Source organism: Oreochromis aureus, linkage group 3 (genome assembly GCF_013358895.1).
Source record: "Oreochromis aureus strain Israel breed Guangdong linkage group 3, ZZ_aureus, whole genome shotgun sequence".
Taxonomy (NCBI): domain Eukaryota; kingdom Metazoa; phylum Chordata; class Actinopteri; order Cichliformes; family Cichlidae; genus Oreochromis; species Oreochromis aureus.
In genome coordinates, this window is record NC_052944.1 from 15,320,286 (window position 1) to 15,333,084 (window position 12,799).

The following is a 12,799-nucleotide window of genomic DNA, read 5'->3' on the forward strand; positions in this document are numbered from 1 at the left end:
TTGGGTCCATATGTGGGTTACGTTTAATGGGGGCATATGCTTAAAGGTAATTTGTGTGAGACGGAGACATTCATCTATAAACTGCAGAGATAACTGAGTGGATCGGACATTTATGAGCTTCAGTTTCTTCACATCGAATACTGAGGTGGTCCTCTGGGATTCAGTTTGCGTGTGTTGGTTCTGTATACTGTGGATGAGGTTTTCTTTTTAAATGTCACTTAAGACTCCATATCGGGCCGCATGCAAAGACACTTTTGACAAACTTGGAGAAATAATCTTTCACACAGTTTACCCCAACGCCCTTCCTTTGGGGACATTAAACAGTGATAAACACGTTTAAAGCTGCTTCAAGAATATATTAACGCATACTTTCACTCAGTCCCTCCAACTCTGTGCTCTTTTGTGCTTTTCTTTCTCCTAATCGCTCTCCTATTCCTTTCTTCCTTTTCTCCCCTCACTTTCTGTGCCTCCTACAACAATTCAAAGCAGTCTAGTCACATTAAGTCAGGCTTGCAACAGTGGAGGGAAAAAACAGGCAACAAATCAAGTAATGAAATCAACTCCAACAATTAAATATTTTTCCTGTATGTTCTCCCTTGTTCACTCTCCCTCTCTTGGCTAATTTAGAGAGCTTAATTGGCGCTGTAATACTTTAGAGGCAGGCAAACACCAGCAACATAGAAATAAAATGTAATTAGTTTTACAGTTGACTTTTCTCCCTGTTCCTCACACACGTGTGTTTATCTATTGAAGCTGGGACTGTTTGAAGTACTGTGTTATTAAAATTTCGAGGTTTTTTTTTTGTTTGTTTGTTTGTTTTTTTTATGACGTTACAACTTGTTTACTGATGTGAAGGTAGCGTATGCTTTGTATCCTTAACTGTTTAACACTGAGCTCTTACTCGAGACGCTTTCTTCAAAAAAGCCAGTCTTGGTTTTTTTTTCGTTTCTTTTTTTTTTTCTTGAAGCGATTAAATTGCAGAATAGAGCAGCAGCATGATTGTGGTCTTGACTCGCTTGCTTTCAGTGTGTATGAGTTTGTGCGAACTAAGCCTTTGTTAATTCTGCGTTTTTACTGACACACGTTCTCATTTTTTCTCTCTATCTCTAGACCAACATCCCGTTCCTCCAGAACGTTCTGTCCAACCACCAGTTCCTGCACTCCACAGTGGACACCCAGTTCATTGACGAGAACCAGGAGCTCTTCAACCTCAAACCCACTCAGAACCGAGCCCAGAAACTACTGCACTACCTTGGTCAGTGCAGAAATGATACATTGTAACACTTAAACAAAGGTGGAAAACAAATCAATTTACATGATCCATAATTACTGAGCACTGTCACCATTGATTGTTGGGCTTAGGTTTATTGCCCGTCAAAACTGTAGCACTTGTCCACAAAGCTAAGCTTATCTAAGACGAGGCTATTAAGAAAGATTAATAGTTTGACAACCAAATATATTGAGCAGAGCTGCCTGTTTCTGTAGCTACTAAGAGTTGGGAAAATGATAACATTTCAGGTGCTAAAGACCTTCAGATTAGGTGCTACTCTATGAAGGAGGTCCAACTTACTGATAAGACCAGTAAAGTTAAATATTCTTATCTCAGGCTTTCACCAAACCTGGGGTTTAAAAAGACAAAGTGCAATTCTGTGTAAAAGGGAATAAAGAGAAAAGGGAGATAACCTGGATGTCTAATGTGCAGAAAACCTCTCGCACACAAATGTAGGAGGACACATTTGACACACTAGTCCTATAATCCATACTGGCCTTCAGGCTTCTGTTTTATAACCTTCATTGATCGCCCCCCATTTTTTCTTTTGGACTCTTGTTTTTAGGGTTTGCTGGACATCTTCTCCATCTGATTTGTATTCTCTATTTTTATGCTCGTATCCAGGTCATGTGATGGTGAATGGACCAACAACACCCATCCCAGTCAAAGCTAAGCCCTCCTCCACGGACCCCGTCGTCCCTCCCGTCACCATGGGTACGTCAGTCAAAAGCAGTTTCACCAGTCACTGCACACAGTTTGCCCTCACAAATTATTTGGTAAACTCTGATGGCAGTACCCCCTCCCACTCAAAAATCAATAAGACATTGTCCCAAACCGTAAAAGCATTTGGCTTAATGAAGCTTGGGCCTGAGCTTCAGTCAATGTTATTAGAAAAAAAAAGTTGAAATAAAAGACAGGTTGTGACCCACAAGACGAGGGTCCAGGACTGTTATCATAAAAATATCAAAATGCATCATCCAACATTGAATTTATTACATTTGGACTCATTTAGCAAGGTACTGCCACAGCAAGTGTCACAGGTTCCTCTTTCCCCTGGGGCAGCGTGGCTAAAAATGTAAACACTTGTGTATCCATAGGGCACTTTGGATAAAAGCACCCGCCGAATGACGAATGGTCTGTCGAACGCTCTGATAGCTGTAGGCGGAAAGGCCTTCCTAAATGGCTCAGTTTAGCACTTGGGGAGGTAAAGGGTTTTAGCCCAGAGTGCTCTGCTGAGCTGTGAGTACAGTCGGGGAGAGGTGCAGCTCATTGTTTCTGAAAGCAGAAGTTCTCCGCTTCTCACCCCGCTGTGCGCCGGCACCCTTGTTAGTCTCGCAGGAAAGGCCAAGGGCCAAGCTGGGCTCTTTGATGAGCTGCTTTGGGTCTCTGGAGTGAAGCCACCCCCTTCCCCCCTCAAGGCTAACTACAGTGTTAAAGTACATTTTGTGAAGTACAAACAAGGCTGTTTAAATATGTATTTTTAAAGTTATGCATTCTTAGTTTTACTCCTAAATATGTTTTAAAGTTATTGAAACAAAGGACTTATGCGAGTTAATCTCGTCTCTGGGGTCATTTTGCAGTGATTCGCTTTTTCTCCTTTCTCACTGCTCTGTCAGGTGTAAATTTGTTCCATGCACAAACCGCATGAATTTATGCAGCTGTTCCCTTTTGACAGCAACGAAATAGTCAGCCGTAATAATCTGACATGTTTATCAGCACCCCGTTCTGCCTCGGCACATACCCCAGCATGCCTAGTAAACGTGAATTTATAGCAAAATAATGTGAATATTACGAATCATAATGAGGCATAACTAATCAAATCTGACATCTAAAACCCGTGCACAGTGGAACGGAATGGAGCAGAATAGGACTGAATGATCTGCGGCGTTTGTGCACGTCTGAGTGTGCATTTCCCCATGCATGCCCTCCACTGTTTTCATTTATGCAAATTTTCTGTTGAAGGCCATCATTGCATGTCTCTTGTTGCAGGAGAGCAAACACACACGCACATGTGCATTAAATCACACAAACCGACATATGCTGCACCAAATGCTGTAGACACAGTCCCTTTGTGTACACACACTGCACATACCTACTGTAAGCAGCTGATGAGGTAGGTGCATGCAGCACAGAGGCATACCTAAAGCCTAGTAATGAGATTTGTAATGTGCTTATATCCTTTCTTTCATTCAACAGAGGGATTGAGAGAAGAGAGGGATTAGGCCTGTATTATCACACTCTGTGGAGAGAGGGATGGAGGGAGGGACAGGGCTATGGAAGGAGAAAGGGGTTATGAAAGGAGGACAGAAGGCTCGGGCAGCGTATAATCCCTGTATATGGAGAAAATGGTCAAATGGGTATGGTGACAGGTGAGACGCAGATAAATTGATCAAGATATTGGCGAGAAGGGACGATGGGGAAGATATTTGAAGGATTATTGCTATGTAACACTCTCTGATAAGAGAAAAGCAAAGGTCAGTCACATTGGGATATCTCAATTTCACTTTTAAAGATAAGCAGTAAGCAATTTGGGTCCCACCACACTGAGGAAAGATGGGATGAAAAGTATTCCTGAAAGACATGGCGAGGGTGTTCTCACAGAGCCTGTTAAGTACTCAGAGGCCATTATTTTCTAATTAGGATTTGTAGTCTGAAACGTTCCTTCTGAAGGCTGATTGCTGGTGGTTCATCGATGTTGCAGAAGTACACCTTGTTCCAATTATTATCTGGATTTATTTAATGGAGGACATCTAGAGGTTAATGACCAGATGCCTATGAGCCCGCTCTAGGAAGGATGACTAATAAAAATGACGGACTATTTTCAAACTCCCCATCGTGTACTGTATTTCCATTTTTGGAATAAATTGTAGAAGTAATTTGTTGTACAATAGCGTATTATAGTATACATAAACAGAAACATGGACTTAAATCCTTAAAATCCCCTTTTTGTTTTCCTCTGCTTGTTTTTTGTTAACCCGTTTTATTACCAATCTTCAAACAAAAATGGCTTTTGCTGCTTTTGTTTCCGTTTTAGAACATTATAATTGGTCTTTGTGAAACTTGAAGATACCTTAGGTGTTGTATATAGCAAAGTAACTTTATTCACTGGCCATGCAGCTGGTTTTAGGGGGAAAAAATGCTTTTCCTGAACTTTACTTCCAGTCAAGTTTAACCAGGCTGTGTATTTATGAATTATTTATAGACAATAATTTGACAGTTACAGCATACCTGACTTTAGTAAAGCACTAATTAGTAGTCCCACCGGATCTGTCAATTAAAATGTTCTGAAACACAAACAAAACACACACAACAGATTTTTTTGTAGAGAGATGTCAACTCGGAACAAAGGTATGGCATACTGGTTTTACTTTAATTAGCTAATAGCGATGCTCGGGGCACTGTAGCTCAGTCTTATCGGGTCATATTAGCTGCTGTTGTAGAGCAGGAGAAGAATATAAAGGGTACGAGGTATGATATAACATCAGCCTGAGCAACGGAAAGCCGGGAACCAGGAGTGCGGTGTTTTCAGTGCAGATGACTGGGTATGTTTGTGTGCAAATTGGTCAAAATCAAGCACAGCAACCTGGGAATTGTATCTCTCTAATAGTTTTTGCACTCCAGTGTACCGCGCGTGCGTGCGTGCGTGCGTGTGCGTGCGTGCGTGCGTGCGTGCGTGCGTGCGTGCGTGCGTGCGTGTAAATCTACCCCAGAGCCGACTGTTTTCTAGGAAACTGTGGCATGCGTAGGCTCTGCAGTCCCAGTGCACACGCCCTCATTTTCTCACTGTTCTTGAGATGCGAGGACGCCACAGGTGGTTAAAAACAAAGTTTCTAAGAGTTCATTTTTTGTGACAAATGCAACTTTGACAATGAATCATCCAGGCTCCCTCATACATAGATCTTGATCAGTTCAAACGTCTGTTTTCTGCTTCAGCAGCATGACTTCACAGAGCTCATCTACTTTGCCAGTGTGAGCTCATTTTGTGTTTCTACATTAATGTGTTGCTGTGTCTGTGTGAACAAATGTTGCTGTGTGTGTGTGTGTGTGTTGCCCATTTTACTTGTGCAGGCCTTAGAGACAATTATAGCACAGATCATTTATTTTCGGGGATGAGGTGCAACAATAAAAGGTCAAGAGCAAGGATTCAACTACAGAGAGAGTGAGAGAAGCAAGGTTGGAGGACATCTAAGCTGGCAGAAAGTACCTCATTAACTAGTGTTTTTGATTGATGATTGTACACAGCACAGCAAAAATAGGTCCAAATTGTGCTTCCAGTATTTTAATACCTTGGGTTGCGCCTGTGTTTAATTGCAAAGCAAAGAGGAAAGAAAAAGATTAGGATAGAAGGTTGGCTATAGCGGCGCAGAGCCAGGGCTATGTAATGTTTGTTTTGAGGACCACTAAGCTGTAATAAACTGGAAATGCCAGCATTTGTCTGGGGGATTCCACATCAATTTTTATCTCTCCTTGTGGATGCTTTTAGCAGTTGCGTTATGTTTCAATGCTGTATGTGACATTATAGTCTTGTGAGCTAACCAGAAACACTTAAACACTGCCAGCATGTCCAGCAGTCTTCATCTCGGGTCCCTCTGGGATTAGACCCTGCAAGATTTAAAAAGCACTCTTAATGGATGTGATGCTGTTTTCCTGTTAAGAGTTCATCTGTTAGCTTGAATTTCTGTGTCCCGAAAGACTGAAATATCTCAATTAATAGATGAGTCGCCATCAAAGTCATTGGTGGTACCAAGAGAAGTATACAAACCAAAATTAACCTCAAACTCATTTAGTTTATGAACATACATACTAATTAGGAACTGTTAGGATGCTCACAAACAAACCTCAGGCACTAAACATGGTACACGATATACTTGCTAAATATTTATATCTGTTTAGCAAGCATATTGTGGCAGGGAGACACGGTACAGCCTGTACAGGCTGCAAGTCGGGGCTAAATATTGACTGCGTTGTCAAATTTGCAAAAACAGAATTTGCTTTTTTGATCAGACCTAAAATCAGCGGCACGTTCCAGAAAACTAAGGACTGAGGAGGAGGAGACGTGACGGGCAAAGTAGGAACTTCTATATCCTAGAAGTTGTTAACTTTAAGCTGGCAACATGTTGCCCTAAGCTCTGTCATTTCTATTTTACTTAAGGTAGCATCTTAGTTTCTATATAAAACCGTAGCCATAGGAATCACTGTCAGCAGGAGCAAACCATTTTCACAAATTGGTGGGTGGTGTGTCTAATAAGCCAGCTGAATTTTGAGCTTATATCAATGTCATGTCAATCACAAATGTAACAATCCAATCAGAGAACAGATTTTATAGCACTTTTTGATCTCCTGAGCTGTGGGTGATAGGCGCAGCATTGAGAGATGGCATTACCTCATTAGTAAACGTTATGACAACTGCCAGACCTGCTAACAGCACAACTTAAGAGAAAACTCCATGTGCATACAGTACAACTGTTTACTTGTTAAACGAAGTCCCTGGTGTCGGACGACCACAGAATCTGGGTTGGCATGTAAAAGGGCATTTATTCCTTCAAGGACCTGCAGTTCAAAAAGTGCCCTCCGACAGCCAAACCCATCTGTTCTCTGATTGGATTGTTACATTTGTGATTGACATGACATTGACCAATCAGTCCACACACAAATTCTTTTACACATACAAATCTTTTTACACACACAAATTCTTTTTACACATACAAATTCATTTTATGGGCTCAAATGTGGTCATAAATATTTTGTACTTGTAAATCAGGATTCTTTTTGTATCCTGATTTGTACAAAAAACAAGAATTTTGTGAGCCCATACATTTTGCCTGTTTTTTTTTTTTTTAAAGTCAGTACACAAAGACTAAATAGGGGTGCTTACACATTGTCTTTACCTGTTTGAATAAAATGAAACCCTCTTTGCTCTGCACTGTGTGGACTTGAGTAAATAATAACTGTATGTTAACAAATATCCCATTTTCAGTTCAAAACCTTGTGTGGTGGAATAAAAGTATTCTTCAAACATCTGATTAATATTTATCACATAGAGCTATATGACCACTAAGCCTTTTCCTTTTGCGTTCTCTTCAGTGTTCTCATTAACATGCTCTTTCCCTTTCCCCACTCTCAGGTGACCCTCCTGTAGGTTTCCGTGACGTTCTGTTGCGTGATGGTCCTGAGGGATTTGCCAAGGCTGTCCGTGCCCACAAAGGCCTCCTGCTGATGGACACCACATTCAGGGACGCTCACCAGTCTCTCCTGGCTACCAGGGTTCGGACGCATGACCTGAAGAAGATCTCGCCATTTGTCAGCCACAACTTTAGCAACCTTTTTAGCTTGGAGAACTGGGGAGGTGAGTTTCCTGGTGTTTTCTGGTCGTCACGTTAAGATAAACTTGTCCGCTTCTTTTGTTGCCCTTTTCGCCCCTAAAGTTTCCTTTGTATGACATCAGCCATAAACGGCATCGCTGAATGAAGTTAAAACACTTGAACAGCAGTATGAAAGATTAACTGAGCTGTAATATTTGATCTCCTATAGGCAGTGGTGTTTTGCTGGCCACTAGTTAATCAAATCCTTTCGAGATGCCATTTTATTGCGTCTCGACACTAGTGCCCCTCCTTTCTATTCTCCCCGCACTCCTGCTGTTGATCATCATTCATTGCACCTCTTACTTTTTCTTGTTTGACCTGTGAAACTTGTGTCACTGAAAACAGATCTCATTCTTCCACCTGTTCTTCCAAAACGGAGTCCCCAGCAAGTTCCCTCAATAGACAGTGATTGTACCTTTTGCCTGCTCTTCAATGAATAGAGAAAATCACACGTTATTGAAACTTCTTGAAGCGTGTGCAGTCCACTAGTGTCCCTGTATAATATGCAATTACTCTGAAATTGAAGCGAAAATGCGAGCAGCATGTTTGAACAGCTGGCTACATGACCAATTATCAGCACTTCTTGATAATGGTCCTGTGTGAAGTGCAATTGTTATGAACTGGTTTCAAAGAGTACATTTATCCCCCGCGCCCCGTTAGAACACTTAGGGCACTCCCATTCACAGGAAGGATATGCCCAGAGAAGCTCTTGAGGTTGAAACATTCAATTTAATGCTAAATTATATAGAAAACAACTGATTGAGGAGATCAGAAGAACAAAGAAGTAAACAACATATGCCTTTCTCTATTTCAGGTCCTGTTTTAGTGGCCGGTTGGCTAAATGCTGGTTGAACAGAATGAGGTGAAAAAAAGACATGAAAAAGTCTCTGGTGAAAACTGTTTGGAGTTATAAACCCTTTCTGAGATTAAATTCCTCTTGGAAACTGATCATGGTGCACCAGTTAAGGGAAAAGCAATATATTTCATTACTGTGGGAGAGCACTTTGAGCAGATCTCACATTAAGCAACTGTCTACTTCATGTTTGGACAAATAAAAAGGCTATAGCAAAAGTCAATTATTGAGTAGATATTTCAATAAAAAGGGCTTAAATGCTTCCTGGCTTCCATCACCCGGAATATTGTGGTGTTATTATGAGACTGACCGAAGAAAGAGGATATAAATTCAGTTTGGCTGTGTTTGAGCGGTCGCGTTAAAGCAAATCTTTAAACAGACTTTGGAAGCTTGTAGCAAACTCGGTTTTTCACTGTGAAGCAAATTGTTGAATAGGTGCCAGAGAAGCCTCCTGTCTGCATGTGTCTCATTACACGGTGAAGCTGCTCTGCAAAGGGAAGTGCTTTGGTTAAGGCACATAACAAACCCCTTTTTTTTTCTTTTTTTTTTTTTTATGTCATTTTTCTGTATTTGGCAACTCAAAGTACATCCACGTTTCCAGCAGAGGCCGTACAAAAATGCTTTTGAGCATCATTTACAAACATAGCTTTGCTTCTGATGATCCCAACACTATAATGCAGTCGGTTTCTCACTGTGGTTGTGCACAGCCTCGTGGGGCAGTTGTCTAGCCTTTCAGAAGCTCTGGTCAATCCTTTTTTTAGAAATGGCTTGGACATGTCTGCACAGAACGTTTCGTGTTCCAGAAATGAGGACGATGTCAAACAGTCGAAAGGAGAAAAGACACAGCATGCTTTGAGGCCATTTTTATGGTCAAACATCAGTGACACGAAGAGAACATCCTTTTCTGAGCAGCCAGTTATTGTAGGCTTTAAAAGTCTAAAACATTGACCCATTGGACTGTTTTAAAGCAAGCTGAGGAGTGGAAAGTCTTTGTATAGGTTGAATAGTCTGCTGATGTACATTTAAAAAAAAGGCCTGGCTACAGCAGTGGCAATTCAAACAATATAGTAAGATCATTTCCATTTTACACATTGGTTTATTTAGAATGTTGTCATTCTTAAAGGTAGAGTGTGTAATTATGTCTTCCATAAATTAATGCATTCTAGTAAATTTAGAATAAATCTGTTAAAAATGCACACAGCACCAAATCAAAACAACAGTTGGCTCTATTATAAGGTGAAGCCCCTGCAATAATACAGAGTGAAACGGAGAAAACCCCAACAATCAGATGACCCCCTTTGAGCAAGTGCTTTGGCGACAGTGGGAAGGAAAAACTCCCTTTTAACAGGAAGACCTCAAACAGAACCACGCTCAGGGAGCAGTAACCATCTGCCACAGCAGGTTGGGGGTGAGGGGAAGAAGACAGGACATGCAATACACACAAAGTCAGAGATTAATAATAACTAGTGATTAAATATGGTGTATAAACACACTGAGTGGAGAAGGGGGGAAAAAGTGAAGAAGACTCGTATCGGACTCGGTTCCAGAGTAATTAGACGTAGTTAAAACTGTAGATTAATCTGCTGTGTGAACTGAATCCATTTTTTTCCTAAGAGAACAGCGAATACGTCTGACTTTGTCTCCTCTTGTTTGACTAGCAGTGGGAGTCGGCTTCTGACATCTCTCGTCATTCAAAGCTCGTAAAGTTTAAACAGTTTTTTGTCATCTTAAAGAAGTTGGAGAAATTGAATATATGCTTACCCGTCTCTCATTTTTACAACTGTAGTAGTAGATCACTGAAGTCGGAGGTTGAATGTGGGCTGGGAAAGTTTACACAACTACTGATATTCTGTCAGTAGGCTGATATTATGAGCTGAGGAGCGTACGATTGATTTCTCTCTGTTAAGAAAACTTTTGGCAATCATGTGAATTGGAAGAGAAAGGTAATCTGCTAGTGGATCCTCTTGAGGCCTTAGTGCTTCCTGCGTGGTGATTATGAGTCAGAGAAAACTGCACGGTACTTTCTCATAATTATTTAAACACTTAAAGGCAGATTTCATTCTAAAAAGAGACGCTCCCCTGAAAGCTTCCTGTAACTTCAGTGTCATCTTCTCCATATTAATAATTTAATGTTGATTAAGCCAGTTCTGCAGTAACGACACAGCGATTAGAGCGCAATGAAAATCCGCCACCAAATATTTTGACACACCAAGATGTTCAGTTTGGTGCTTTTGCTCGAGAGTGGTCAGTGTTGGTTTCAAACCCAACATAAGGATCTTTATTTTTTTTTTTTATTATTTTTTTTTTTTTGCCCACAGCTTTTAGTTTGAATGCCTCTAAAAATGTGAAACCTCAAAACAAACCCAAAATTCCTGTGATATTTTACTGAGAATTAAGCGACGACTTTGCAGCCACCTTCGACCGCAGCGCTCCTTTTTCGTAGTCCGTCTCATCTGTTGCCGTTGAAGCCTTTTTCTGATTTGGGGTGGCGATGCCATCCCATATATGTGCGAGAGGAAAGCAGCAGTAACAGTATACTCTACCCACCCGTTCATTAAAGGGCGGAGACTTCCCAGGACACAGCAGTACAACAAAATACAAATGACTACAGATGGCAATAACAGTCCTGTTTATGCTAAAGAGGTCCTGACTGAAAAGATCTCTGAGGTCACAAGACTTTATAGAAGCAAGTCACACTTTTAAAATCCAAAGTTCCCACTCTGACTAGTTGCCAGCCTTGTTTCCTCACCTCATATTGATTTAGGGTGGAAAACAAATTGGACTACGTGCAGTTAAAAGGTTGGCTCTAGCACCCACTGTCCCACAGCGGCCGCTTGTAAAAGTATCTCTAAACAGTTCCTCGTAAATCACTTAACCACTGGAGAAATGACGACCATGCCTCCCTTAAGAAAGCGTCCCTGTACAGTGCACTTTTGTTACCGAGAGATCAGAGGTGGAAAATATTACTCATCTATGCTAAAGAGAGATGATCGTGTGAATATTGAATTCTCTTACCCTTACTTAATGTCCCTATGTAGGAATGTTTTTTTGTTTTGTTTTTTAACACAGTGGTCTTAGATGGGGAATATTGCTTTCACATGTTTCAGCTGCTTAGAGGCAGAATGAATCATTGAAGAGATTAAGCCTGTGAAAGCCCTTTGAGGATTAAGTCCTTTCCTGATATAGCGTTCCTCCCTACACCAGCAAAGATACAGTAAAATGAACTGGGTCACATAATGCGTCTATATGGTTTTCTCATCTATTTTACACTTGGGAAATCTATCAGATGGGGACAAAAAAAGTAGATTGTTAATTGCTCTATGCCATCATGCTCCTATTTGGATCTTGTTCATTACACAAGCAGTTGTGTAATCAGGCATCTCGCAGGTTTTAGGGGACGCAAGCAGTTTGTCGGTACGAGCAGGAGAGACTTGACTGCACAAAGGTGGCTCAACCAAACTACAGTAACAAAGTGGAATCTCAGAGGACATAAAAACTGAATGAATGTTACATCAAGGCCGTATTGGGCATGCAGGCAAAAACGATAAATGCTGACATTGGTTTATGTAACTCAGTAATTCACATAGATATTAATCATCCTTATGTATAGTTGGATCTATTGGTATTTGGACAATGGTTTTTTTTTTTTTTCTCTGTATGCCACCACAGTGGATTTTAAATCAGACAATGAAGAAGTGATTGAAGTGCAGACTTTCAGCTTTAATTCAAGGTACTGTAGTACTACAAGAATTTTGATAGAGGGCTTTTTTTCTATCTTTCAACATTCAACTCTGAGTGAAAACTGCCTCTTTTTCCAAAAAACCCCCCAAAAAGGCAGGCTGCAACATTTTCCTGCCTAACGTCCTGCATGTGGGACCAGCTGTCAGTCTTCATTTGCGTTATCAAATTATCAGAGTACATTCTGCCGTCCCAGATGAATTGCTCACCCAGCATCATGTTTTGCTATCTCACGTGCAATGAAACATTCATACTAATATGTTTAACATCAGACAGGATTGCTTGAAGTCATTTCCGCTCCAAGCTATTGGTTTAAGAGAAGCTGACATTGGTTAAAATCCCCCCACCCCCAAAATCTTTTTAAAAATGATGAAGAGGAGGGTTTTTTCTTGGCAATCCTTACATCTGAGTAAGGAACAAGCACTTGTACTTAGTATTCTCTCCGTGTCTAAACATATGAGTGCTCAGAAAATGAAATTTAATGATGACAGTGTTGGATCAGCAGAATATCACTGGAGGCTTCAATATTTCTGGCTGATATGATAAACGGGTATGAGAATCGCTAATCTACTCCCC

At 40.8% G+C, this 12,799-nt stretch overlaps 1 protein-coding gene across 2 annotated transcripts in view; it reads left to right on the forward strand.

Moving 5' to 3' along the window:
• pcxb (pyruvate carboxylase b) overlaps positions 1–12,799 on the forward strand; it is a 282,068-nt gene that overhangs the window by 224,183 nt on the left and 45,086 nt on the right. For both annotated transcript variants that reach the window (XM_031736804.2, XM_031736803.2), the window contains exons 13-15: positions 1,111–1,255; positions 1,895–1,984; positions 7,395–7,616. In XM_031736804.2, coding sequence (XP_031592664.1) covers positions 1,111–1,255; positions 1,895–1,984; positions 7,395–7,616 — 457 coding nt within the window. The remainder of the gene's footprint in view (positions 1–1,110; positions 1,256–1,894; positions 1,985–7,394; positions 7,617–12,799) is intronic.